General features: G+C 37.5%; 4 protein-coding genes and 2 long non-coding RNA genes across 11 annotated transcripts in view; 2 read left to right on the top strand and 4 right to left on the bottom strand.

Annotated features, from left to right (window-relative positions):
* The first annotated feature begins 2,008 nt into the window (after positions 1 to 2,008).
* Positions 2,009 to 4,687, top strand: LOC146305294 (uncharacterized). Its single transcript, XM_084712832.1, has 5 exons — positions 2,009 to 2,196; positions 2,442 to 2,901; positions 3,294 to 3,365; positions 3,551 to 3,700; positions 3,808 to 4,687. The coding sequence occupies exons 1-5, from the start codon at positions 2,054 to 2,056 to the stop codon at positions 4,018 to 4,020; spliced, it is 1,038 nt and encodes a 345-aa protein (XP_084568958.1). The 5' UTR covers positions 2,009 to 2,053; the 3' UTR covers positions 4,021 to 4,687.
* Positions 4,688 to 5,219: 532 nt separating this feature from the next.
* On the top strand, positions 5,220 to 10,691 carry LOC146305292 (butyrophilin subfamily 1 member A1-like). Of its 2 annotated transcripts, none has more exons than XM_084712875.1 (6): positions 5,220 to 5,828; positions 6,556 to 6,647; positions 7,689 to 8,027; positions 8,282 to 8,563; positions 8,657 to 8,803; positions 10,151 to 10,691. In XM_084712875.1, the coding sequence occupies exons 2-5, from the start codon at positions 6,557 to 6,559 to the stop codon at positions 8,764 to 8,766; spliced, it is 822 nt and encodes a 273-aa protein (XP_084569001.1). In that variant the 5' UTR covers positions 5,220 to 5,828; position 6,556; the 3' UTR covers positions 8,767 to 8,803; positions 10,151 to 10,691. The 2 variants fall into 2 exon arrangements, with proteins under 2 accessions (XP_084569001.1, XP_084569000.1); XM_084712874.1 differs by having other exon boundaries at positions 8,893 to 10,691.
* On the bottom strand, positions 7,776 to 8,417 carry LOC146305293 (uncharacterized). Its single transcript, XR_014769144.1, has 3 exons — positions 8,297 to 8,417; positions 8,018 to 8,205; positions 7,776 to 7,915 (listed from the first exon to the last, which is right to left on the bottom strand). It is a non-coding gene; the product is annotated as an uncharacterized LOC146305293 (long non-coding RNA).
* A 2,862-nt stretch (positions 10,692 to 13,553) lies between the features above and the next one.
* On the bottom strand, positions 13,554 to 17,085 carry LOC146305291 (butyrophilin subfamily 3 member A2-like). 2 transcript variants are annotated; one of them, XM_084712797.1, is made up of 6 exons: positions 17,008 to 17,085; positions 15,799 to 15,913; positions 15,147 to 15,488; positions 14,610 to 14,897; positions 14,410 to 14,529; positions 13,554 to 14,235 (listed from the first exon to the last, which is right to left on the bottom strand). In XM_084712797.1, the coding sequence occupies exons 2-6, from the start codon at positions 15,905 to 15,907 to the stop codon at positions 13,736 to 13,738; spliced, it is 1,359 nt and encodes a 452-aa protein (XP_084568923.1). In that variant the 5' UTR covers positions 15,908 to 15,913; positions 17,008 to 17,085; the 3' UTR covers positions 13,554 to 13,735. The 2 variants fall into 2 exon arrangements, with proteins under 2 accessions (XP_084568923.1, XP_084568924.1); XM_084712798.1 differs by lacking the exon at positions 17,008 to 17,085 and having other exon boundaries at positions 15,848 to 15,896.
* Positions 17,086 to 18,462: 1,377 nt separating this feature from the next.
* On the bottom strand, positions 18,463 to 20,169 carry LOC146305290 (uncharacterized). Its single transcript, XR_014769138.1, has 4 exons — positions 20,073 to 20,169; positions 19,541 to 19,690; positions 19,263 to 19,373; positions 18,463 to 19,021 (listed from the first exon to the last, which is right to left on the bottom strand). It is a non-coding gene; the product is annotated as an uncharacterized LOC146305290 (long non-coding RNA).
* An 887-nt stretch (positions 20,170 to 21,056) lies between these two features.
* LOC146305283 (uncharacterized) overlaps positions 21,057 to 23,394 on the bottom strand; it is a 78,898-nt gene continuing 76,560 nt past the window's right edge. For 2 of the 4 annotated variants that reach the window (XM_084712827.1, XM_084712828.1), the window contains one exon: positions 21,057 to 22,087. In XM_084712827.1, the coding sequence (XP_084568953.1) occupies positions 21,744 to 22,087 (344 nt within the window). In that variant the 3' untranslated portion in view covers positions 21,057 to 21,743. Of the gene's footprint in view, positions 22,088 to 22,338; positions 22,405 to 22,723; positions 22,844 to 23,394 lie in introns of all 4 variants that reach the window. The other 2 variants (XM_084712825.1, XM_084712826.1) reach the window with 2 other exon arrangements.

The raw sequence follows: 23,394 nt of genomic DNA, 5'->3' as shown, positions 1-23,394 counted from the left end.
TGTCGAGTCTAACCACACTTGCAGCTGCTTTCTGTTCACTTTGACCGACTCGCTCTGCTCTGTGACTTCAGGAAGCTGCTGCTGTTCGCTCAGACCACACTCTCTCTTTCCCCTTTTCTCTATACTCTGAGATACTCTCTCGCCCAAATGTGCACCTAGGTATCAAAATTTGGCACAAGTGAATTGGTTTTGATTTTTGATTTAACATTGAAATTGGGACGCCTCTACCAACACAAACAGAGGGAGTATGACTTTACATGTGATATCTTTACACATGAACACACACACACGACATCACGTGAGTTTCAGAGTGAATATTGCTTTGCAGAACAATAAGTAACCACAGAGAAAATGATTAATAAGTGAATTTATCTGTGGAAAACACCTACAGATCTGCTTCTAAAAAAGACTTAGTTGTGCACAGAAAGTCATTACCAGAACATAAAGACAGCACTGGCTCAGCTTACCTTCTTCTCAGGTAGGAACTCAAATTTGCATGGTATATATTATGTATGACCTGTAATAATTTAAAAACTGTTATGTTCTCATTAAGAAGAGGATGATTTGCCAGTCTGCAGTGAATGCTCAGCCCCAACGCTCAGGGTTAATGTATTGAGTACTGCTACTTTTTGCCATCCTACATAAAGGTGGAGGTGGCATATAGGCGAGACGTTCACATCTCTGACCGATGACTGAAGAATAAAAAGGCTGGAAATTAAAATGCTGGGTTGACTAGTTCAGGGTTACTGTTGGGTGAATTTGTTGGAACCTCAAAAACCCAGGTTTAATTGATCTCCCATTAAATATGTATAATTTAGGTTCACCAAGATAAAAAAGTATTTCATCAGAATTGTGAAGGTTTCAAATTCCAGAACAGTAATCCAGCTAATTGGTGACATCTTTGATGCTGGCTTTTGGTGAAACAGACAGGAGTTTTTAATAATTTTCTCTCAGGTTTTACTCAAATTAAAACCATTTAATCGACCTCTCTGACTTCATAGTGGTCAGATGTCCGCAAATAGGATGTAAATTACTTTCAGAACATTATAATCAACAAAGAATTGATCAACAATTCAGTGAAATCTTCAAAATGGATGCAATCTGAAAAACACGAGATTCACGAGACAGTCGGTGACGTCTCTAGATGGGGGGAAAGCAGAACAACAGACACAGCAGAGTCAGTATCAGCATAAATAAACCACTGACTAACCAAAGGTTTGCAGCTTTAGTTTCAGTACAAATACACTCGTATGCATTGGGAAAGGAAGCACGAGGTGTAGATTGTGTTTGCTGTTTGTCATCAAATCATTTTTACGTTCTTGTTTATTTTGACATATAAGCAGAGGTGTGAACATTTTCTGGTTGGTTTGTGCGCTTTGTGCGTATTTAACGTTGTAATTGTTTGGTTTGAAATGAATGTTACTGGACTGGATCAGCTGGACCTTTGACTGAATATTAATGATCGCTGGCGTAAATCAAAACACATGAATCAAACTGTATTCACCATGCTTAGTCGGTGGCAAAATTAACTGTCACACTGACTGATGCCTCATACAGCTGAAGGACTGTACGTCTTGATGCTGATTTTGCTCGACCAAAACTTCCCCTTACCCCTATTGACCATGAACAATATTATTTATGTTCATTATTTGATGTTAATGTGCCGTTGAGGATCCTGTTTGTCTTCTTTCTTTTTTACAGCTTGTTTTTATTTTGTTTGTATTATTTTAACACAACTTCAAACTCGACACTGCAGCAAAGTACATATTTATATGTATATACTTGCAGAAAATACAGTGGGTGTATCATCTTTTATTAATTGAATTTACAATTCAATCTAACTCTGAATAATAAATAATGGACCGAGCATGTTCCTACAGTTTACTCATTAAATTAAATTACTCATTAAATTACAGACAACTGTAAATACAACTTTGTGTTGGTTCAGGATTATTAATTTCACTCAGACCGCATAGAAATATGACAGATTTTCTAAATACATTCATCAGATTCCTTTGGACACCTTTGAATCGTCGCTCATCTTCATCCTCCAATGAAGCTGCTGCTCCGCTCGCCCACCAGGCACCTCTCTCTCACCTGGCCCTGGCTGCACCATAACCTCGGCCTCTTTGCCCCCTGTCTCCGCCCCCTTCTTCCTCTTTGTCTCCCTCCTCCTCGCCCTCTAACCTCTGACCCGTAAGTGAGATTTTGGGAATAAATATGTATCCAGCCAACCACTGTCTCCTACCACACTAAACCAATATGTGGGGGGAAATTCACATGTTTGCAATCTGCATTTTGGCCACCAGATGTCACTACAAGTTAACCAGTTAATTTGTACATTTTACTTCAGATCTTACACGTATATATACACATGTTATTGTGTGTCTAAATTAATGCTGGATTGCTTTATAAAACCATTTGTTCTTCTGTTGTTACAGAATGTTTCGACCAAACAAAAAGTTCAAACTGTCAGAACCATCTCCACAGACTCCATCCATCAGATTAAAGATCATTTCCATGAAGGAGACACGCAGGGTCCAGCACTGGAACATTTCCCCAGATGAGGCCAGGCCCGGCTATGCTCACATAAACACTGTCGCGGCCGTGTCAGATGGACAAATGGCGTATAAATTCATCCTTTTCAAAGAACTCGCCCGGCAGGTTGAAGAGGGAGAGACTTATAGATTCAAACACTACACGATGGCCAAACTCGGCAGTGGCCGGAGCATACTGTGCACAAAGCACACAAAAATTTATATGTGTGCGCCTCTTACCGTGCCTGAGGAGGTGGAGGAGGACGCCAAGAATCTCATCAGGCCACCGTCGCCACTAGTGTCCCTTTCCACTATATCAGAACCCAGTGAACGCCTGGTGTCAGTAGAGGGATCAGTTACACATGTAAGTTTCTGGAGATTTACACACCACACTCAAATTCTACATTACAATTAAAAGTCTCTCTACATAGTCTTTATCCAAACTCACCTTGGCTTTAAAGGGACAGTGCATGCCATAATCAAAAGTACATGTTCTTCCTCTTACCTGTAGTGCTGTTTATCCATCTAGACAGTTTTGGTGTGAGGTGCAGAGTTTTGGAGATGTCGGCCGTAGAGACGTCTGGTGCTGGATGAGCACCACAAACTGAGTGTCATCTAGTGCCATTATGTTGGATATTAAAAAGTATTTCTATTTTAAAATACATTAATCATGTGATAACTCACTACTGAAGAAACTTTTTATTATTATTCAGAAGCGTCTTACTGCATGCAATTTTTCTTCTTGTCTTTTTTTAGCTGGATCCCATCAAGGAAATTTTTCCTCGGCAGGAGTTACCTTATCCAGTCCGCTCACTGTTTCTGAAAGAGGTAGGGAATTTATTAAAATTATGTTCCTTTCATGTATGAAGCTAAATTCTTATTTCTTTTAACTTGTTGATTGTTTTTTGTAAAAATCATACATACTAAAATAATCATATTAATGTAGTGAAATATAAATGCGTGCGTCTCGATCACATTTTGGTAGTAAGTAAACTCTTTTCTTATTATTACAGGCAGAAACAGAAATGAAAGTTATGCTGTGGCGCGACGCCAACCTTACCAGGCTGGAGGTGGGCATGCCAATTAAAATCTCACACATGTGGGCAAAAAATATTTCCCCCTACGGCATGGCCTTACACAGCACCATGAATACTGAGATCCAGGCGAGTCCATGACATCTTGTTTCGTACTAATTCCCCCTTCAGCACTGATATTTTACTACTCAGTAGTTCATGCAGTCATGACTAAATCACGTCTTTATTCTCTACAGCTATTCTCTGGCCTGGTGAACATAGATGTAATGGGAGTGAGAGTGGATGAAAACCACATTGAGCTGCTGGACACCAGTGACATCCCACGAGTCATCGGTACGAGCGTGTGGACCGCGACGTTCAAACAGCCTGCGGTCACTGCAGTGGCGAAAAAACTGAGGCTGTTTTACACAGACGGACGAGTACAGGAGGTCTTTTCAGTCGAAGAGTGAAAATCTCCCCCTCCGTCACACACTGTGATTTAAATTAATCAGTTTTAATGGGTAATTTAATCTGTATGAATATAAGATATGAAATTAGAATTAGAGTTTAAAATGTTTTCCATTGTGTAATCATTTTATTCAGTTTTTTTATTACCCCAAATGCACACAAACAGATAATTTGAATTGGAATTGTTTGATTGTATATGTAATTTATAATAAATATGTGTTTTTATTGTGATCATTTTAATAAATTCATTTATTGGGTTCAGATTTTTATCAATATTATAATTATTATTTTTCTCTATAAACATATAGTATTTTAGTCTAACGTCACACCACTGGATATTTAGATATGATCAGTCATGTAGCAGAAGATGAACAACTCTGACAGGTTATCTGCTGATGATGATGACTGTGTATAAGATAATGTACAGTGAGCGGGTCATTATGGCAAAATAAACCCTGACAGGTTAATGCAGGAGCCTGAAACAAAAGGAATTATCCTGTCAAGGTTTAAGTTGACCAAGTTTTCCATTCTTGCACTGCATTTATGCAGTTTACGATGATAACGGTGGTAACGGTCTGTGATTCCTTAGAGATGTAAACCCCCACAGAACAAATGCAGATGCAGTAACAGGTAATCTGCGTTTTCATTCTCTCAGTGATTTACATGGATTTTAACATGTGAAGTTGTGTAACAGCTAAAAAGTTGGTTTTAATGCAACAGCTTAAATAAAATATTTGATCTGTTGGAATCTGCCCACTTTCTTCATCAGATGTGTGATTTATAAAGCTGCCCAAAAAACACAACTCGTTTAACCACACGAGGAGGAGGCTTATGGGAAAATGTGCATCAATTCACCTGCACACAACTGATCAGCACTGTCTCACACACAAACATACAGGTGTGCAGGCGCATCACACAGGCGCTACACAACAATTTGACAAATGGTGAAAAAGGTGGCCTTCCAAAAAAACAGAACCGATTTTAGTTTGTTCTTTGTTCCCTTCTCTAAAGTGAAAAGGGTCTTCTGGACTCTCAGCAATATCTCTGTCAAAATAAATAAAAAGTGAGAGTTAAAACAGGAAATGTACCTCTGTTAACTTGCGACAAGTGACAAGTGTTTAGGTGGAGCTTATTTTAGTTTGACAGACAATCAACATGATTTTATTATCAGAATGAAAATGATCTTGACACAACTAATTTTTAACACAGCTTTTCTAAACATCACAGTTTTATTTTGGATGCTTACATTATTTTACTTTGCACACAAAAACAAAATTATTTCAGAAAAAACAAAAACTACCAGGGTCAAAATTATTATCCCCCTGTGATGCCTTTCCATATCCTCCTCCTGCTTTGTGAGCATCAACAATTATTTTTCTCAGGTCTAAACTGATTTATTTTTTTTTTGGCATGATGCCTTTCTCAGCTCAAACCCTTGCTGAAGTTTTTATACCATGTGTAATGAATATAACCTTCAGTTTGAACTTGATTTGACAAACTTTGAGCATCTGTGTTTTTTTCTGAAATAATTCTGTTATTGTCTTCAAATATCAAAAATCCCCTGCTCTGTTAAAAAACACTTGGGAAAAATTTTGAAAAAAACCTTAAAATTTCATGGGGGGATAATAATTAATAATAATAAGAAGAAGAACTTTGACCTGAAATGTACATCACTTCCTGAATGAGGAAGTGAAATTAGCTGATCTCCTCTGACTGAATGTACAATTTTGGTTCCCAAAGGACTTGAAGCATACGGTTGAAGAGAAGAGGTATGTAAGGACGGCACTGATCCAGCTTACCTTCTTCTCAGGTAGGGAGTCACATTTTCATATTATGTCTGAGATGTCATGATTAAAACAGAGCAACATTCTCATTAAGAAAAGGACGATTCAGCTTGATTCAGTCCACAAAGCACGCTCAGTGCCAACACTCAGTGTTAATATATTACGTACTGTGCCTTTATGTAGGGTGGCAAAAAGTAGGGTGTGGAATAACAGACAGGATGTTCACATCTCTGACTGAAAACTGAACAATAAAAAGGCTGGAAATTAAAATGTTGACTAGTTTAGGGTTACTGTTGGGTGAATGTTTTGGAACTTGGTGTATTGCATATTTTCTTTTGGATAATAATCAAGACTATTTGATGAATAAATGTATAATTTAGATTCACCAAGATAAGAAATGTAGTTTATTAGAATTTTGAAGGTGTCAGATATGAGAGCTCATTCCAGAACAGCAAATTCAGTTAACTGGTGACATCTTTGATGCTGGTATTTGGTGAATTTGTTAACATTTAATGGACCTTTCTGACTTCACAAAGCGTTATAACCAGTAAATTACAGACAAACAATTCAGTGAACTCTTTACAGCTTGTTTGTTATTCGTAGTGTACATAGTGAAATGTAAGGTGCAGTCAGTAGCAGCATAAAGAAACCACTAACTAACCACCACCCTGCCGCAGCTTTAGTGTCAGCGTTTGTGTTGGCTGTAGATATTACTGTATGTCTAATTATTTTTTAAATTTCCCATAACTCCAGGATGAATCACCTGACTGATGAACTGGGCTGCAGGGACTTTAAGGCTTTGCTTTGCCCTAACATTATCATCTTCCTCCTTCTAATAGATTCAGGTAATACATATTTAATGTTAGACTAGTCGTCACTCACACAGTCACAGACTTTCAGGTGCGTTTCTGCTAAGTCAGCAGCTTCGTATCATTTTTGGCTTTATTGCTGAAACTTCGAGTTGCGAGGTACTTTTAAGGGGTACCAACCAAATTACGTCGGCGCTACTGAGGACCAATTTACATTAAGTCAAAGTCAAAGCTGGCGAGGGCAACATGTCTCACAAACAGCCAGTGTCTAAACTAACCCCTCAAAACTTTAACTGAGGCATCGACAACTTCATCAACATCCTCAGGTGATTAATTAGCTCGTCGGATAAATTGTTCTTGGAGATAAATGAGCTCTTTACTGTGACAACTGTCTTGGTTGACTTAGCGTCTTTACTAGCGTTAGCCAACACTCAGCCACTGGCTGCGTCTGAGACTACTTACCAATGCTTAAATAGTGTCTACTAATTTATTATTATGTCCAAAACCTTAGTATGAAACCGATATTCATGAATTGCAGCATGTTAATGGGGAAATATTGCGGTATTCAAGCACAGCGGTGCTAATGTCAACAACAACAGGGCAGGTTTGAGACAGGAGATGGAGGGATTTTATTTTGTGTGGTTTGTCAAAAGCTCTAAATAAATAACAAAATATTCCAAATAAAAAACAAAGTTGAATTTGAGAAGTTTGGACCTATTTGGTTAGAGAGAGGTGTTGAGTGTGAGTGGTACCCAACCCTACTGAACCAACACTCAGGTTCAGTCCTCGAACAGACAGTTTACTGTAAGACCTCTGCTCAAAATACAACAACATAATAAACAAGTGACATGTATCTGTGTCCAGCAGCACATGTCCAGCGGGTCAGCCCCTGCAGAGTTCCTCTTTGTTTGTGTTGTGTCAGCTGATGGTCAGCTCAATGAGAGAGTGTAATTATGAAACCAGCAGCAGCTCTGTTAATCAACTCAGCTGACACTACTCTCATGAGCCAACCAACTGAGTAGAGATAAAAAAAAAACTTTTTACAAGAATAAACATGTAGGTCTGTTTGTTCCTCAGGTGAGTCCAGGGTGATTGGTCCATCTCAGCCAATAGTGGCGACACTAGGTGATGACATCATTCTACCATGCTACCTGGAACCTGAGGTGGACGCTTCAGGTATGACTGTAGAGTGGACGAGACCTGACCTGGACCCCAGATTTGTTTACGTGTGGCGTGACGGCGGGGAACTGGAGAACAAAAAACATCCGTCCCACAGAGGGAGAACATCACTGCTCACTGATGACCTGAAACATGGAGACATTTCACTGAAGCTCTCCAGAGTCAAACTCTCTGATGAGGGGAGATATCAATGCTTCATTCCATCACTGGGTCTCTCTTATATTGACCTTGTAGTTGGTAAGTAGATGTCGGGTCGAGAGCTTAGCAGTGCTCACATGGGCTGCCTTTGGTTGCTTTGGTTTCTCTCGAGATCAAAAACATGTACGCGACGTCAGTCAGTACACCTTTTGCATGTTTGCTTGCGTGTATCGCTGCCACCGTCAGTCTTTTTTTTTTTTTCATAAGAGAACTGGAACTGAAAGTTTCAAGGTTTAAAGAAGTACTGTGGTACATACACATGCATCAGAAAACTCCATTTCCACCATTTTCAGGTGCCGTTTCCTCACCTTTCATTGTGGGTATCAACACAACCAGCAGTGGTCTGGTTCTCCAGTGTGAGTCTGAAGGCTGGTATCCAGAGCCTGAGGTGTCGTGGCTGGACGGTGAGGGACACGTCCTCTCTGCTGGACCTACAGAGACAGTCAGAGGTCCTGATGGTCTCTATACTGTTAGCAGCAGAGTGACTGTGGAGGAGAGACACAGCAACAAATTCACCTGTAGAGTCCAACAGAAGGACATCAACCAGATCAGAGAGACACAGATCTGTGTTACAGGTAGAAATAATCATTTTTTAAATATCATCAGTGTTTTAGTTTCAGATACCTGGAATCTAGTTTGATATGTTATTCTGTGTTTTATCATTTCAGATACCAGTTCTTCTGCTGTCACAGTTGGTTTGACTGTTTCTTTGGCTGTTTGCATCCTGATTATTCTGTTACTCGTCTTTTTTTGTGTGTGGAGACTAAACAGAAGTTAACCACAGTACTTTGTACTGACACAGATCTGCTTTACAGGTATTTGTTTTAGAAATTCCTTAATAAATTAACACCATTCAGATGTATACTGTATTTTTATTTTAATATTTTGTGTTGTATGATTTCAGCTGATGATGTCGAGGTCTCACCTGGTTTTCTCTGGATCATAGTCTCTGTAGTTTTCGGCACGTTTCTAACGACACTCAACATTGCGTGCAAACGAAGAAAAGGACAAGAGACTGGAACCTACGACTGAACCTCAAACTGTGGTGGACACTCAACATAAAAATGCTGAAAATTATTTGTGTGAAATCCTTAAAGCTGCTATAATCAGTATAAATAACTTATCATGTGTCACACACAAGAAATGAGCACCTTCAGTTGCCTTCAGATCCTTAAAATCTCTTTCAGTTCATTAATTTGATTTTGTTTTACCTGTAACTCTGTTGTTTTGGTTCCGTCTCACGGCTCTCGTTCTCTTGGCTCCTGTTTCCAGTGAAAACAGCTCTGCTGCTGCCAGCTGCTCTATGATGGCACAAGTTGGTGGAGACCAAATCTGAGTTAAAGGGAAAAAAGAGAAACACCTGAATTACATTTATTTGCCAAATCAAATAAAAAAAAGTGATATGATGTCAGTGTTGTGTTTACAGCTTGTTTCCACTGCCCTTCAGTGGCCAAAAGAAAACTCATTTACTGTAGGTTTATTAGATCATGCGTGTCTTTGCCTTATATAAAGTATTTTGCAATAAACATAATTTTCTTGCTAACTTGTAAATTCAAGCTGTAAGTTTATGGCAGTTTATGTAATTAAAGTGTGCAGTTAGTGTAGTTCAGAGGTTTTTCTGTAGTAAATGTCTTTGATTGAAAAATTAGGCGTCCCGTTTAGCTGGAGAACAGTCAGAATAAAAGACATGAGTCTGTCTAAAGGGTGAATGATGAAAACTCAGCACCACATTACCATGGTGGCAAGATCACTGAGTCTGGTTATACATGCATTTTTTACCCAGATGTTGTAATAGTTATATTATTATGAGGATATCTCTCAGCAGGGTCCTGTTGTGTCAGAAAGTTTGAACAGCAAATTAACTCTCAGCCTGCAAACTACAGCCCTCTTTGAAGACTCGCTTCGGGTCTCCTCCAGGTCTATGCCCAGCACAGATAATAAAATATCTGGTATACCAACCCTGCTTGATCCACAGGCTTCTGGAGTTTTGTCAACTTTAATCTATGATTTTTGCCACAGAACATTGAAATGTGACAGATTCCTCTGTGCACTAACACAAATTCATCTGTCTGAATGTGGATGTCATGTTTAATAAAACACTGGAAAGATGTTTTTCAGTCCAACTCCTAATACAAGTGATTTTAATGTTTTCTGATTTTCAGCAACAGACCAGTGGGCTAAAGCAAACTGTCTCCGAAGGAAGACCTTTGTCTGCGCCAAGGATATGTGATCACCATCATCCTACGTTTGAGCTGCAGTGGGACCAGTCTGCTCCCCTGCAAACAAACACAGGCTTTTAATCTTAAACAAATAAAATACTTGGCAAACTTCTCTGTGCTTCTCATTTTATGTATTTAAAAAAACACCCCAAACCCATTTTAACAAAAATCTTTTTTTTACGATTATGAAATCTTGGAACAAAATTAATAAAAATACAGTTAAATGACAATCTACTGTGAATATTTGGTGCTGAGGAATACAACACTCTCATAATGAAAGTTATAGTTCCACACACGTGCAATGCAAGTAATTAATCCGATGCAGAATAGAATAGGATAAAAATATAAATATATATACAATTATTTACATATCTACATACAAGTTTTTACCAAGGACAACAAGTGCATATCTATGATTATTGATACGATAAATGATGAATGCAAATTTTGCAGATGCAATTCCTACATATTGCTCCTTTAAATAATGTATATTTTATAATTACATTGTATAATAATACACATAACAATGAAGATTCAATTGTCTTTTGTTGTGATTTCTTTTATTGATTGGTGGCACGAGATACTATTCAGCGGTAAGCAGTTTTCAAGGGCATGATCTTTTCGTAACAAAATAATCCAATCATATATCAGTTTTATTCAGCATTATTCAATGACTCTTTTTTTTAAGTGTTATTATGTTTCTTCTGTCTTGTTAGTTTTTCATCTTGTTTTGTCTTTTGAGAATTTTTCCGTCTCTTTTTTGTCTTGTTATGTCTTATATCTGTTTTCGTTTTGTTAGATGTTTTTTTGCCACATTTTGTCTTTTGTCTTTTTTGTGTTCTTAAGTTGTTACATCCTTTGCATTGTTTTTTTTCTTGTTACGCTGTTTTTCATTTTATAATGCTGTTTTTTTTTTTGTCTTGCAGCGTCTTTTATGTCTTTTTCGTTGGTTTTGTTTTGTTATGGTATTTTCAGTAAATGCTCACGTGTTTTGCCCTTTCAGGCTAAATACCATTTTGTTGACGGAAGCAAGTTTGATTATAAAAATTGGCACCCTGAGATGCCAAGAAGAGGAGACGGTTCAAAGCACTGCATTGAATCTAACTACAGGGGTGAGAAAACAGAATCATATTAGAGGATAGATGGACAGATTATTGTTTTTATTGGGGTGTGAACTGCTGAAGCAAAAATGTATATCAGATTTCCTCAATGAGTGACTGTGCAGAATAAGAGACAAAGCACTTATTAATGTTATCTAACTATTGTGATGCTTTCTGTTTTTCAGGGGTCCGTGGCGTAACTCAAACTGCAAAGATAAAAAGTGATATGTGTGCACCAGGAAGGAGTGATGAGCGTCAGCTGAGGTTTGAGCTGCAGTTGGACGTGTCTGCTTCATGATAACCACTGCAAAACACAAGCTGTTAACTTTAAAGACATAAATACTTCAACAAACTTTGCTGTACTTCTCGCTTCCTGTCTGTTTAAAGTGAGCGGCAACATCAGGTTATGTTTTTAGCAGCCGAGGAGTGACAGCGGCTGCGTGACAGCAGAGGGCAGAGTGGGACTTCTTTCAGAAAACATAATCCAGATTTCATGGTGCTGATGCACAGTAGATGGGTACCACTGATGTTCTGGACTGTTTTAATGACCCTCTTCAAAGTTTTCTTGACTTTTACCTGTTTTTACATTGTCTATACATTACATGGATACATATTTATTTACTATTCCCTGTCTACATTGCCGTTTTGTCTATGTTTTGTGATGAAGCAGAGTTTCAAAGAATGATGTCTGTCAGTGTAATAGATCAATAATTCATCATATGAGTAGACATCAGGCAGGAACAGTCACACTCTTACTCAAGTACTTACTATTTTTATTTAGTTTGCAGTGACATAAAACAGAAAAGCAACAACTGCTCACATTACACAGGTTTTGTTCATTTGTCTCCCAAACAGATGGAGTCATCAGATCAGGAACCAAACCACGTCTACCAGACGAACGTGTCTATTCTACTGTTTACTACAGGTGAGACTGACTCTGAATCTCTTTCCTCTTCAATTCATCTCCAAATGTTTTCTCTCCAATAATTTTATGTATGTCTTGTCTTGTGTGTTTTTCAGGCCACTGACACCCGGCTGAAGGACTGAAGAGATGGTCTCTTGAAAGTTATACTTCTGGATTTTAGATAGCAAGGGAGGAAGAACTGTATAGTCATAATCAGTGATGTTACAGTAGCTTAGTATGTCTTAAATTTCTCATATTCTCATATTTAAAATTTGTAAAAATGTTACAAATGTGAAAATGTATGTAAATCTATTTTGCTATAGCTCAGATGAATTGTAAAGCATGTTTGCTTGTCTCTGCATAATAAATAATCCACTCTCATAATCAAAAGCACTTTATGCAAAAATTCAGTCATGATCACCAACCAAGTTTCAGTCCAAGTTTTAACTGAATTTACAGAAACTTACAAAAGAAAATGCAAATTAATCTCCATTTGCATCCACTAGTGTCACGTCATTATAAAGAGTTAAGAGTTAAGACACCTGCTTTCTGCCTGTTTCTCACTGTAACAGAGACTCCAGTCTGCAGTTTAGCTCAAACACTTCATGCCTCATGAAAGAAGCTGCAAAGAAATTTCAGTCGATGACATGAGTCCTGATTTAAATCGATGTTCCTGGTTGCAAACTGATCTGTTCAGTTCACCAAAAACATGAACATGTTCAATGACAATAAATGATTGAAAACGACGTGCAAAACATGATAGAAATATGTTGTTTGTGTTTGTTGTCATATTATTTTGAACTTTCCCGTCTCCTCATTGCTTCACTCTGAGTTGAACTTGAGCTGAACTTGAGCTGAGCGCTTGATGAACCACAAACCGTGTGGTTTGTCGTCCTCCTCAGTCTGTATCTGGGGTCTTCGGTTTAGTCAGGTCATCCGTGTGTATTTTTACAGATGAAGTGTATTAGAGTGTGACAGTTAAACCACATTGTTCTACCTGCTCTGTCCGTTCACGTGTGTTAAGTTTTTTTTACGAGCGGAGCTGCTGCAGCTTTCCGATACTCACTGTGGTCAACCAACATGATGCTGTTAGAGCGGTTTGACCTGAAGCAGACACACTCAGTTTATCACAGGTTTCCTGCTGATGATACCTTGGGCCCCGATCACAGGAGCATTTATGACTTTACAGCACATTTAATTAATTTTTAAACCCACACAGACTCAAGTTCAACTCAAGGTGACTTTGAAACATGAAAGAAGAACAAACTTTGTGAGTCAACATTAATATGAACGATGCACAATTGAATGAAGATGGAAATTAAGCAAATTTAAAATTTATGCTTATTAGAAGTTTATTAGTTTGATCAGTAAAGGTACAATATGAAACTATTATTACATTACATAGTACACTGGTGTAATAGATGAAAAATACAAAATGAATGATGCAAACCTGAAATTAGCTTCTTGCCTTAACAAATAATATGCAGTAATTGCTATGATTTTATCTCTTTCTGACTGCTCTGTTTACACTTTAGCATCTTGAACTTGAGTGATAGGGTTTGCTTTCTGCTTTTCTGTTTTTCCATCAACCAACCGGTCTGTCACGCCTAAGAGATTTTGTGTGTTCAATATCATTTTGTCAAGGTCTTTAAGTCTGTTCCTCAGGTTCCATTGGTAACTAGATATTATTTCTTTCAGCTTCATGTATCCGTCTGTACCCCTGAATGCTTTATTTTCATCCTTCTCTTGTATGTCTTTCTCCACTGCCTTAAACATTGTCTCGTTTTTCTCCACCAGTTCCTCAACCTCCTTTTGCTGCTCATTCAGTTGATCTTTCTGATTCTTCAGTTCCTTCTTCTGTTCCATCAGTGCATCAACCATGTCTTCATGTTCTTTTTCTTTCCTCTGTAATTCTTCAGTAATTTCTGCCATTTTCTTTTCAAGGTTCTTTATTTTCTCTCTCTCTGTCATGAGCTGCTTTTTTTCTTCAGGTGAGGTCATAGAGGTTTCTGTTTTGTCGTTTTCTGCAAATAGAGAGTAAACTGTTATATTTTAAGTGTACATTGACTGGTTGGATGCTGTGCTGTTTTTTCATGGAAAAGGTTTTGTTTCTTGTAAAACTTTTCATATCAGTACAGTCAAGATATATTTTGATTTTATAATGGGGGAAAGAAGAAAAAAAAACATTTGTAACTTACTGATTTTGTTTCGCCTCATTTGCCAAACAGCAAAAACAACTGCAAGAACAGAAGTGAGGCAAGCAATCACACTGATGGTGATGCAAGCAGCAGAACCAGACGGGACCATGAAGAAATCATCTGAAACAATATTTAAATTACACATATACTGTTTGTAGATGAAACAATGATTATATCATACATTTATAAATTATTTCTACCTGGAACATGGATCTGTGTCTCTCTGGTCTGGTTGATGTCCTTCTGTTGGACTCTACAGGTGAAGTTGTTGCTGTGTCTCTCCTCCACAGTCACTCTGCTGCTGACAGTATAGAGACCATCAGGACCTCTGACTGTCTCTGTAGGTCCAGCAGAGAGGACGTGTCCCTCACCGTCCAGCCACGACACCTCAGGCTCTGGATACCAGCCTTTAGATTTACACTGGAGAATCACTGCACTGGAGGATCTGTCAATCCCTGACAGACTGATGATGGGTGAGGAAACCGTCCCTGTTGAGCAGAGCAGCACAGAAGTTTAAGACCCACATCATGTTTATTTCTTCTTGATACAGAACTCGTCTTGAGTCCAGCTTCTGTAGAGGACTGCTTAACCAAATGTCACTTCCCTGTGATGGAAAATGATCTGACCTGTGAATAACTTGTAAACTCTGAAAATTTTATTAAGACCACTGCACCGGGAGACCAGAGACTGACCTGACTATTATCTTACAATAATAACAATAATAATTTCATGCTTACCAACAACAAGTTGAACAGCAGAGTCTTTGTGCAAATCTGGAAAGTAACATTTGTATATTCCACTATCAGAGAGTTTGACTTTGGACAGTGTCAGTGAAACGTCTCCGTCCTTCAGTTTGTTGATGGACACTGACGTCCTTCCTTTATAAGATGGATGCTGATTAACATGAAGGTCCTGACCTTCATGCCACACGTGGACAAACCTGGGTTCCAGGTCAGGTCTCGCCCACTCAAACGTCATACCAGCAGCATCTTCAGCTGGTTTCAGATGACATGGTAAAATAACGTCCTCACCAGTCATCACAGTTACTGGTTGGACTGGACCAACTACCTGAAACTGACCTGGAAAGAAACATCCTGCAGTCAGACTCAGACTTGTCCAAATATATTCATATCAGTGTATTAAGTATTCACAATCACAGATATGAAGTCTTTCTTGTATTTACTGTCTACATTAACTCAGTCATTGACAGTATATTTATTGTTGTTGTCAGTGAGGAAATAACACCAACACAGTAACAGAGCACAAAACCACAGTAAATACGAATCTTGTGATACGAACAGAATTCATGTTGCAGGGATGTTTCACTGAAATTGTTTTATTTTTTACTTTAAACATACATTAGGTTGTTTCTGTTTGTGTGTAAGTTACCTCCACAGCACTGTGTCAAAAGAAGCAGGACAGCCGAGTGATGAAAGACCATAAAACTGAAAGCAGTGAGCCCAGATTTAGACGGGGTCTTCTTCAGGTGAAGCATCATGACTTTCTGTGAAAGTAAAATAAATATCTAAATACAGAATAGAAAAATGAATATGCCTGGTATCTACCTAAGTTGGTGTAGTCTAACAGCTTGATTCCACTGAACTCAGCTGTGCCATGTCTACCAGATCTGAACCATTTTTAATTTTTCTTTCAAATATTTTTGATGGATGCTGCATCAATCTGCACAAAGCAGACAGAGGAGGCAGGAAATCAGAAACATAAAAGACCCTGTGCAGACTCATGATCATAAAAGCACACAATAAAACAATAAAAAAAAACTTCCACCTAAATCTATTTGTCCTACATGTCCATGGTAAAAGCACAAAAGCAAGGAAAGAGGACCAAATCAGCTGAAATGCTGGTGGGACCTGCAGCCATGTGGAGGACAGATGAAGACGCTGTAATCAACGGGTAAAAGACACCGAGCCATATGTTTTCCATTTGCTGTATTTAGGTCCTCACTTCATTTAGGTTTTGTAGATTTATAACAATAGTCTCTTATCTTGTCTTATTGAATACAGTTTGAATTAAAATCCCACTGTTTGGAACACAGCCGAACACGTGACGCCCTCTCTGGTGTCCATTTTGTGTGTTCAACTGCATGTATTTGTGTAGACGTTTCTCTTGCAACATGGCTGCCTCAAACCAATGGTAATTATTGACAAAATACAAGTCCACATTTTATGCAGCAATAAAAGTGATAAAACATTAACTAACTAAGTTCTACTGTGTCCTGTTTATAATATCCAGTCATAAAATATCAGTTTATTACTGTTGTTTGAAAAACTCCTTATGTACAAGATCATGGAGCGACGAGCATTTACACATAAAAACTGTATTTTGTGACTGGAATTGGAATTGCAAAGCTTTTATAATATGATAATTTGCATCAATTACATCTGTCCAAAGAAAAAAAACACCTTGCTGCATGTTGCTATATTGGTTAAAGGGCTTATAAGTAACACTGTCATCCAGATTTGCAACTGAAATGCTTTTACTACAAAGAAACTAAAGACATAGATCAAAAATGAAAAGTTCATGACAGCATCAATGATGTTACAGATTAAAAGATAAAAATTAAATTTTTAAATCTCATACCTGTTGTGTGCCTCAGCGATCATCACAGTAGAGTAAGCAGTCCTCCATGAAAGAACTTTAACCCTGACTGTCTGTGATGAGATAAGCTGCACCTTGTGATTTCTTGGCCCGCCTGTCAGCTGCAGCCATAACCGCCACGTTTACCTGAAGTGAAAATGCCTTCAGCTCCCAGCTGCTCCACATTATCTGATTATGATCATCCAGGTTAACATAAAACCATAACAGTGATATGCAAAGAACAATCACTGGGTAAAATAACTAAAGTTGTCAAAAGTATTGATACATAAATAATTTTTTGATACCACGTTTAAAATGATACAATCTCTGTTAATTATAAATTTGATAGTGTTGAAAGTACTGAAGCAATAAAAAAAGAGAAAATTGTTTTGTTTGCCTAAGACTTTTCTTTTTTCGGTATCAAAAAAGGTAATGTATATTATAATGACGTTATAATTATAATACTTTACTGAAGTTTAAATTTGTGTATCACAACATTAAAAAACAGTTTCATTTTTATTTAATGTGTGACAAAAAAAAATGTAAAGAACTGGAAATGATTTGTCATTATAGACTATTTTATATTATATTTGTTTGGATGAGGCACAGGATTTGACACCGCAGACCAGGGTCTCCATCCTGTGCCTCATGTTTCTTAAGGTTTGGTTAAGTATTGAAAAAGTCAGTCACCTTCCATGTTGTGCTTGAAATAATAATTGACATTTTCAATATGCTTAAATAAGATATTTTTCCCTGGCTGATTTCATGTGCCGTGTTAATCAATATGTCAAGAACAGATACTGGTGAAAAAAAGGTTTATTGACAGTAAACATTGCCCATGAACATTTAATCAGTTGCAATAAATCAACAGACAGTAGTAATGATCATTACATTTCCTTTAAAATGTCTGTGCTGTACATACTGTATGTAATCCTTAAGAGACATGGTTGCGCTGCCAAGGCTGAGTGCAGAACAAAGGCGTGGCCAGGGGCATTTGGCATCTTGTGCTCAGCATGTTGGAGTAAGACAAGACAAATACACCTGGTGTATTTGGCCACACACACACACACACACACGTCTCCACAATCACAAAACACCTTCAGTTACGTTCAGTCTTTTCCTCACACAGGAGTTTGGATTAGTTAAGTGTCCCTTGAACATATTTTCTATCAGAAACAAAGTTTAACTATTAAAGTTAATTGCACACACACGCATCTTCACAGCACAACAGTGTGCACGTGTGTGTGTGTGTGTGGGTGTGTAAAATTATTCTCACTAATAAGGAATGAGGAATTATTATCATAATAATCTGATTGGTTTATTGTTGTTTGGCCTAAACTTGCTTGTGAATTAATCCAGGTATGTGGGCACAGCTGATAGGTGTATCTCACTGTGTGCTGCTGGCTCAGGGAGCGGGACAGGACAGGACACCCCTGCACCCCTGGCACAAAACAGCAAAGGTAGATGTGAACACACCTTGAGTAAATTAAATCCATTTCCCGTCATGTTAACCACTTGCGCTTTAGGTCAGTGTAAGATAGGGCCCAATGTATCGTTAATGTCTGCAAATTCTCTGATTATTCAGGATCAGAAATAGGATCAGGTTTTTACATTTAATAGTTTAATTTAAGTCAGAACTCCTGTAGATTCCAAATAATTGGATCCTTGAGGTCACACACTTACTTGTATTCATTTACTATACTGAGTATGGTATCTATTATCTGCTGTATCTGCTCCACATGCTGTACAAGTTTTTCCAGTTCTGTCTTTTTCTCGTCTAGGCTCCATTTGACATTTAATAAATTTTCTTTCTTGATAAATAATCCTGGTCTTTCATCTGTCTTTTCTCTCTCACTCCTGGTTATGTTCGTCTCTACTGACAAAAGGTTCCTCTTGTTCTCCTCCTTCTCTCGCTCCACCTTTTCAATCTGTGATTTGAATTGGACTCTCTGGTTCTCAAGTTCCTCCTTTTTTTCCTTCAGTGACGCCGCATGTTGTCTGAATTTCTTCTCCATATCTATCAACAATAAAAGCAAAGTTGAAGCATGTTGTTCACAAATATAGTGTAAACCATTTTAAGCACATTTTAAGAACTTGATGACATGAAAGCAAAATTCAACATGCACTATATTTTTATTGTGTACAGTCACACATTTAAATGATGTAATCTGATATACTGCAAAACTTTAAACAGCTCTCACTTAAATCTTTACCTCCAATAGACAGATCTTTGGTCAGTTTGCTGGACTCTGACTCACCTGAAATTTTCTTCTCCTGGTCTTTCAGTTTCATCAGTGCATCTCTCAGTTCTTCCTCTGTCTTCTGTTTCTGTGCCTTCGTTTCCTCCAGCTCTGTTTTTGTTTTAATGTCTGTCAAAAACAGGGGCAACATTAAACAAAACATTTAAGTACAAAAGCACTATAAACAGAATTTGATTCATTTAATTCATTTCAAAATTATTTACAACAACTGAACTTTAACCCTAACTCCTTTTTTAGTAATTAATCTTTTAGATCACTAAAATGCTCTGACTTACGTTTCACATACACATACGAAGAAAGGGGCACAACAACAACAACACCAACAGCCGCAATCAAGACAGGTGTCTTAAAATCTTTAAGAAACACAGAGAGAAATGCCATGTCGACGAGGATTCAGAGAGTAGACCTGGGTAGGACCAAAGCAGCTGAAATGAAAGAGAAAAACAGAAAAAAACTGAAGTATATAATAGAAGGAGCAATTTACTGATCTAAAACAGCTTCTCTGGACAAAAGAGTTTTAGGAAATATCTCTTGAAAACAGCCTGGAGCCACCAGAAATAGTATATCAAGTTACTTTTGAAAAAAATTAATACAAAATTCATCAAATCCCCACATTATCCTTGTCCCTGAAGACCCACCCAGCATGACGCTTCCCTGTCTGACACATGGAGGAGGCTTCCTCCTGCACGCTGTTCATGTTTGGTTTTGGTGCAGCAATTCCCTTAATCCAAGACACGTCACTGAAGACAGACATTAAAGTGACCTTAATCTAAAGCCAAATAAGCTGCGCACAAAACCAGAACTTACCAGAACCGTGAGAATATGTACCACAGCCGTCTCCGTCTCTCCTGCCAGTGAGCTGTGGACTTTAACCATTTATAAAACAGTAACTTGTGTGCTGTCTGAAGGAAATGGTTCCCTTTGAGTCTGCAACATGCTTGTTTAGCTGTACATTTTCCTGTCTGTGCAATCTGTGACTTGTATTTTATGTTTATTTTGGTCAACAATTCATTTGTATTAACCTCCACAAAAACATTTCTGCTATTACTTTTATTTTTCAATCATTTATAAATATCAAAAGCAAAACTTTTTGTAACTTTCCAACAAAGCTTATGCATATGTTTACCTACAGAAATATTGCGTGAGCTGAGCAAAACACAGCACCTGCTGCAAATGAGATGAAAATCAAAGCGAATGTACTCCAGCGCCATTGCATACTTAATGGACTAGTTTATTGTAATAGTGGACCTTCCTTACCGGGCAAACAGCTGATTGCTTAATTTAAAAAAAAAATCTCTATTAGTGTATCTGGTCAAAAATGTATTGCACTGAGATTATGTGTGCAGTGGAACTAGAATATGTGTGTGTCTGTGATGAGCAGAGTCTCACTTTAAGTTCAGACCAGTGTTTGTGTGTTAGAGAGAGAGAGAGAGAGAAAGTGAGAGAGAGGTGTGAAAATAAACATGACTATTTATATTTACTGCCCCTACAGTAAATAGTTACATTATTAAAGATTAGTAGTTCTGTAATAAGAAAGAAAAATACATAATCAATTAAAATAAAAAAAAATTCTAAAATGTTAAACCGGGGATTCTAGTCTTTTTCCAAAGTGATTTATTCCAAGGTTTAGTCAAAAATTAACATCAATTATGATTATTTCCATTCTTGGAAATATCTATTATTATCCTTTTAACATCCCAACAGAGTATCCAAAACAATAATTATGATTCATTATCAGAACTTGAGAGGTCACAGAAGAACTCAAATAACAGTAACTCATAAAAATGAATCAGAAGCAATTTTATTTCAAGCAGCCATAACAATGAATCACATGTCAATGTGAAAATAATGTGAACAAATACAAAATAAAGCTTTGACTTTCACTGGTCAAAATGACAAATGTCTCCATCAACTGTCACCAACTTGCATTAATTCTGTAACTTGATCACAGAACAAAATGAAACTTTGGATCTCTGTGAGGCTGTGTCTGTAGTCGTCAAAGATCATTTGTGAAGACAGAAGTGAACTGAGTGTTTTTTGTTGTTTTCGTAACTGCAACTCTGATTTGTCTTCTCTCTAGCTAACTGTGTAATGTTCATTGACTTAATTTATTTGGATCAATAGCTTGTGAAAAATCTGATAAGTCAAATTCAGTAGCAATAGCAGGTCTAATTCTTCCAGTAATTTTGAGAAATTAGGTTGTAAGTTATCAATCATAATATAAAATATAATTCAAACAGTCAGTTTAGCAGTTTATCATCTGTGTGGTGATTAGGTCAAAAACTTGATGGATAAAATATTCACCTGATTAATCATTTTTGTTGTTTTAAAATAAGAATAAGCTGAAATATCCCATCCTGCTCGACATTGTTCTACTTATATTTAATGCTTTTTAATTATCTGATTATGTACTTGAGTACTGACAACATAAACAAGTGTTAGTGGATCAGACCCTCAATAACAGTCAGTCTGGAGACACTATATTAGTTTGTGTCCAGTCATTTTATTCGTCACAGTATCTATTGTCTGCAGTAGTTTATCTGTCTGCAGCAGCACTTTCTCCTTCTCCGTCTTCATCTCATCCAGTTTCCATTTGGACTCTAAAAGATTTTTTTTTTCCCTTAATAACTCCTGGGTTTTGTGTCCCGTGTCAGTCTCAAGTTCTTTCTCCACTGAGTGAAGCCTCTTCTTGTTCTCCTCCTTTTCTCTTTCTACTTCTTCCAGCTGTGACAGGAGTTCATCTCTTAGCTTTGTTGTTTCAGTCTGATGTTCATTCAGTGTAGAAACAGTGTCCTCTTTCTCTCTTTCTGTAGACATCAATCCTGAATGAGAAAGATAACAGAAGGTGACACCTGTCCTCTTTTACTGCATCAATTCCCAGTTTGAACCAGTAACTAAACCAATAACTAAATACATGAGAGCACTGAATGACCTGTTTTTACCACATTTAATGTCACTAAAAATCTGTGATCCTGTATGTGTGATGGTCTTAAATCTTTACTCAACATACTGTAGTATAACTTCTAGTGTAAACTGCTACAAATGACAGCATGAAACCAGTCCTGTGTGTCACCTTGTGTCTTACGTTCAGGTGAGGCAGGTGTGGGATCTTCTGCTGATTCTCTCTGTCTGTCTCTTCCTGAAAAATGAGGATGCTTAAGTTATGAGAACATTAACTATTATGTTTATTTTACATCCTAATTTCCTTCAGATAACATCCTGTCTGTATTTCTTTTCTCTTTCTCTCTTTTAGGGATATGGGCCTTTCACATGTTGGAACTGTGGAGAGCTGGTTTTATTATTTTCAACATGGCTTGTTGTGAAACGAAAAGAGCTACAATTGAAATGGAAACATGTGGAATGTAAAGTATAAAGTCTATTGCACCTATAGGAAAATATTATATCATATGAAACGTGTTGAAAAAAATAAATACTTCCTAATCGAACAGCTGTCTTACCTGTATGATTCTTTGTCCAAACTACTAACAGAAATGCAAAAAGAAGAACAGCAGCAGCAACACAAGTAAAGATGGCATAAAAGTAAACATGGGGCAAACAAAGAGAACTGGATGGATCAGCTGAAACGATAAAACACAGAACAACTGTTAGAACATGATGAACAGGAGCAAAGTGTTATGGGCTGTGATTTTGTGCTGCAGACGCAGCAGCAAACGTTCACTGTCTGAAAGCACCTTTATAATTATATATAAAACATGCAGCACATCTCTGTTTCAGTAGGAATGTATGGCTGTATGAAGTTGATGTTTTTGAAGGTTCACAAAGTTTCAGAGACTTAAAAAAAAACTGCATTGTTAGACTTGGCTGTGTATTAACAGTAAGCAATGATGCTCATTAGTACGTAGTAACTAAAGAAAAATGTAAATAGACAAAACACAAACAATTGAAAAACATCTTCAGCTATTTGACAACGCTACAGAAAAAGAGAAAAAAGCTTTGTTTGATTGTCTGATTGCATTATTTTGATGTGCTTTGTATCACACTCCAGCGTTTCTGTATTTGGTTGTGTATTCTGTATTGTATTATTCTGTATGTGTTGTAGTTGTGTTTGTTTTGTTGATTTGCACACCTTTTCTTAATTTACCGTACGATAACATTTTCAAGGCCACCA

The sequence above is a fragment of the Lutjanus erythropterus genome, chromosome 23 (assembly GCF_056507025.1).
Source record: "Lutjanus erythropterus isolate fLutEry1 chromosome 23, fLutEry1.hap2, whole genome shotgun sequence".
Taxonomy (NCBI): Eukaryota; Metazoa; Chordata; class Actinopteri; order Lutjaniformes; family Lutjanidae; genus Lutjanus; species Lutjanus erythropterus.
Note: the sequence above shows the minus strand (reverse complement) of the source record. Positions and strands in the feature narration are given on the sequence as shown.

Bases quoted from the DNA above. Each gene is read 5' to 3' on its own strand.
- LOC146305292 (XM_084712875.1), top strand. From the start codon at position 6,557: ATGAATCACCTGACTGATGAACTGGGCTGCAGGGACTTTAAGGCTTTG. The intron at 8,028-8,281 runs GTAAGTAGATGT...CACCATTTTCAG, and splicing joins TTATATTGACCTTGTAGTTG to GTGCCGTTTCCTCACCTTTC. The intron at 8,564-8,656 runs GTAGAAATAATC...TTATCATTTCAG, and splicing joins GACACAGATCTGTGTTACAG to ATACCAGTTCTTCTGCTGTC.
- LOC146305291 (XM_084712797.1), bottom strand. From the start codon at position 15,907: ATGATGCTTCACCTGAAGAAGACCCCGTCTAAATCTGGGCTCACTGCT. The intron at 14,530-14,609 runs GTAGAAATAATT...ATATTGTTTCAG, and splicing joins GACACAGATCCATGTTCCAG to ATGATTTCTTCATGGTCCCG. The intron at 14,236-14,409 runs GTAAGTTACAAA...CTCTATTTGCAG, and splicing joins AATGAGGCGAAACAAAATCA to AAAACGACAAAACAGAAACC.
- LOC146305294 (XM_084712832.1), top strand. From the start codon at position 2,054: ATGAAGCTGCTGCTCCGCTCGCCCACCAGGCACCTCTCTCTCACCTGG. The intron at 3,366-3,550 runs GTAGGGAATTTA...TTATTATTACAG, and splicing joins GCTCACTGTTTCTGAAAGAG to GCAGAAACAGAAATGAAAGT. The intron at 3,701-3,807 runs GCGAGTCCATGA...TATTCTCTACAG, and splicing joins CCATGAATACTGAGATCCAG to CTATTCTCTGGCCTGGTGAA.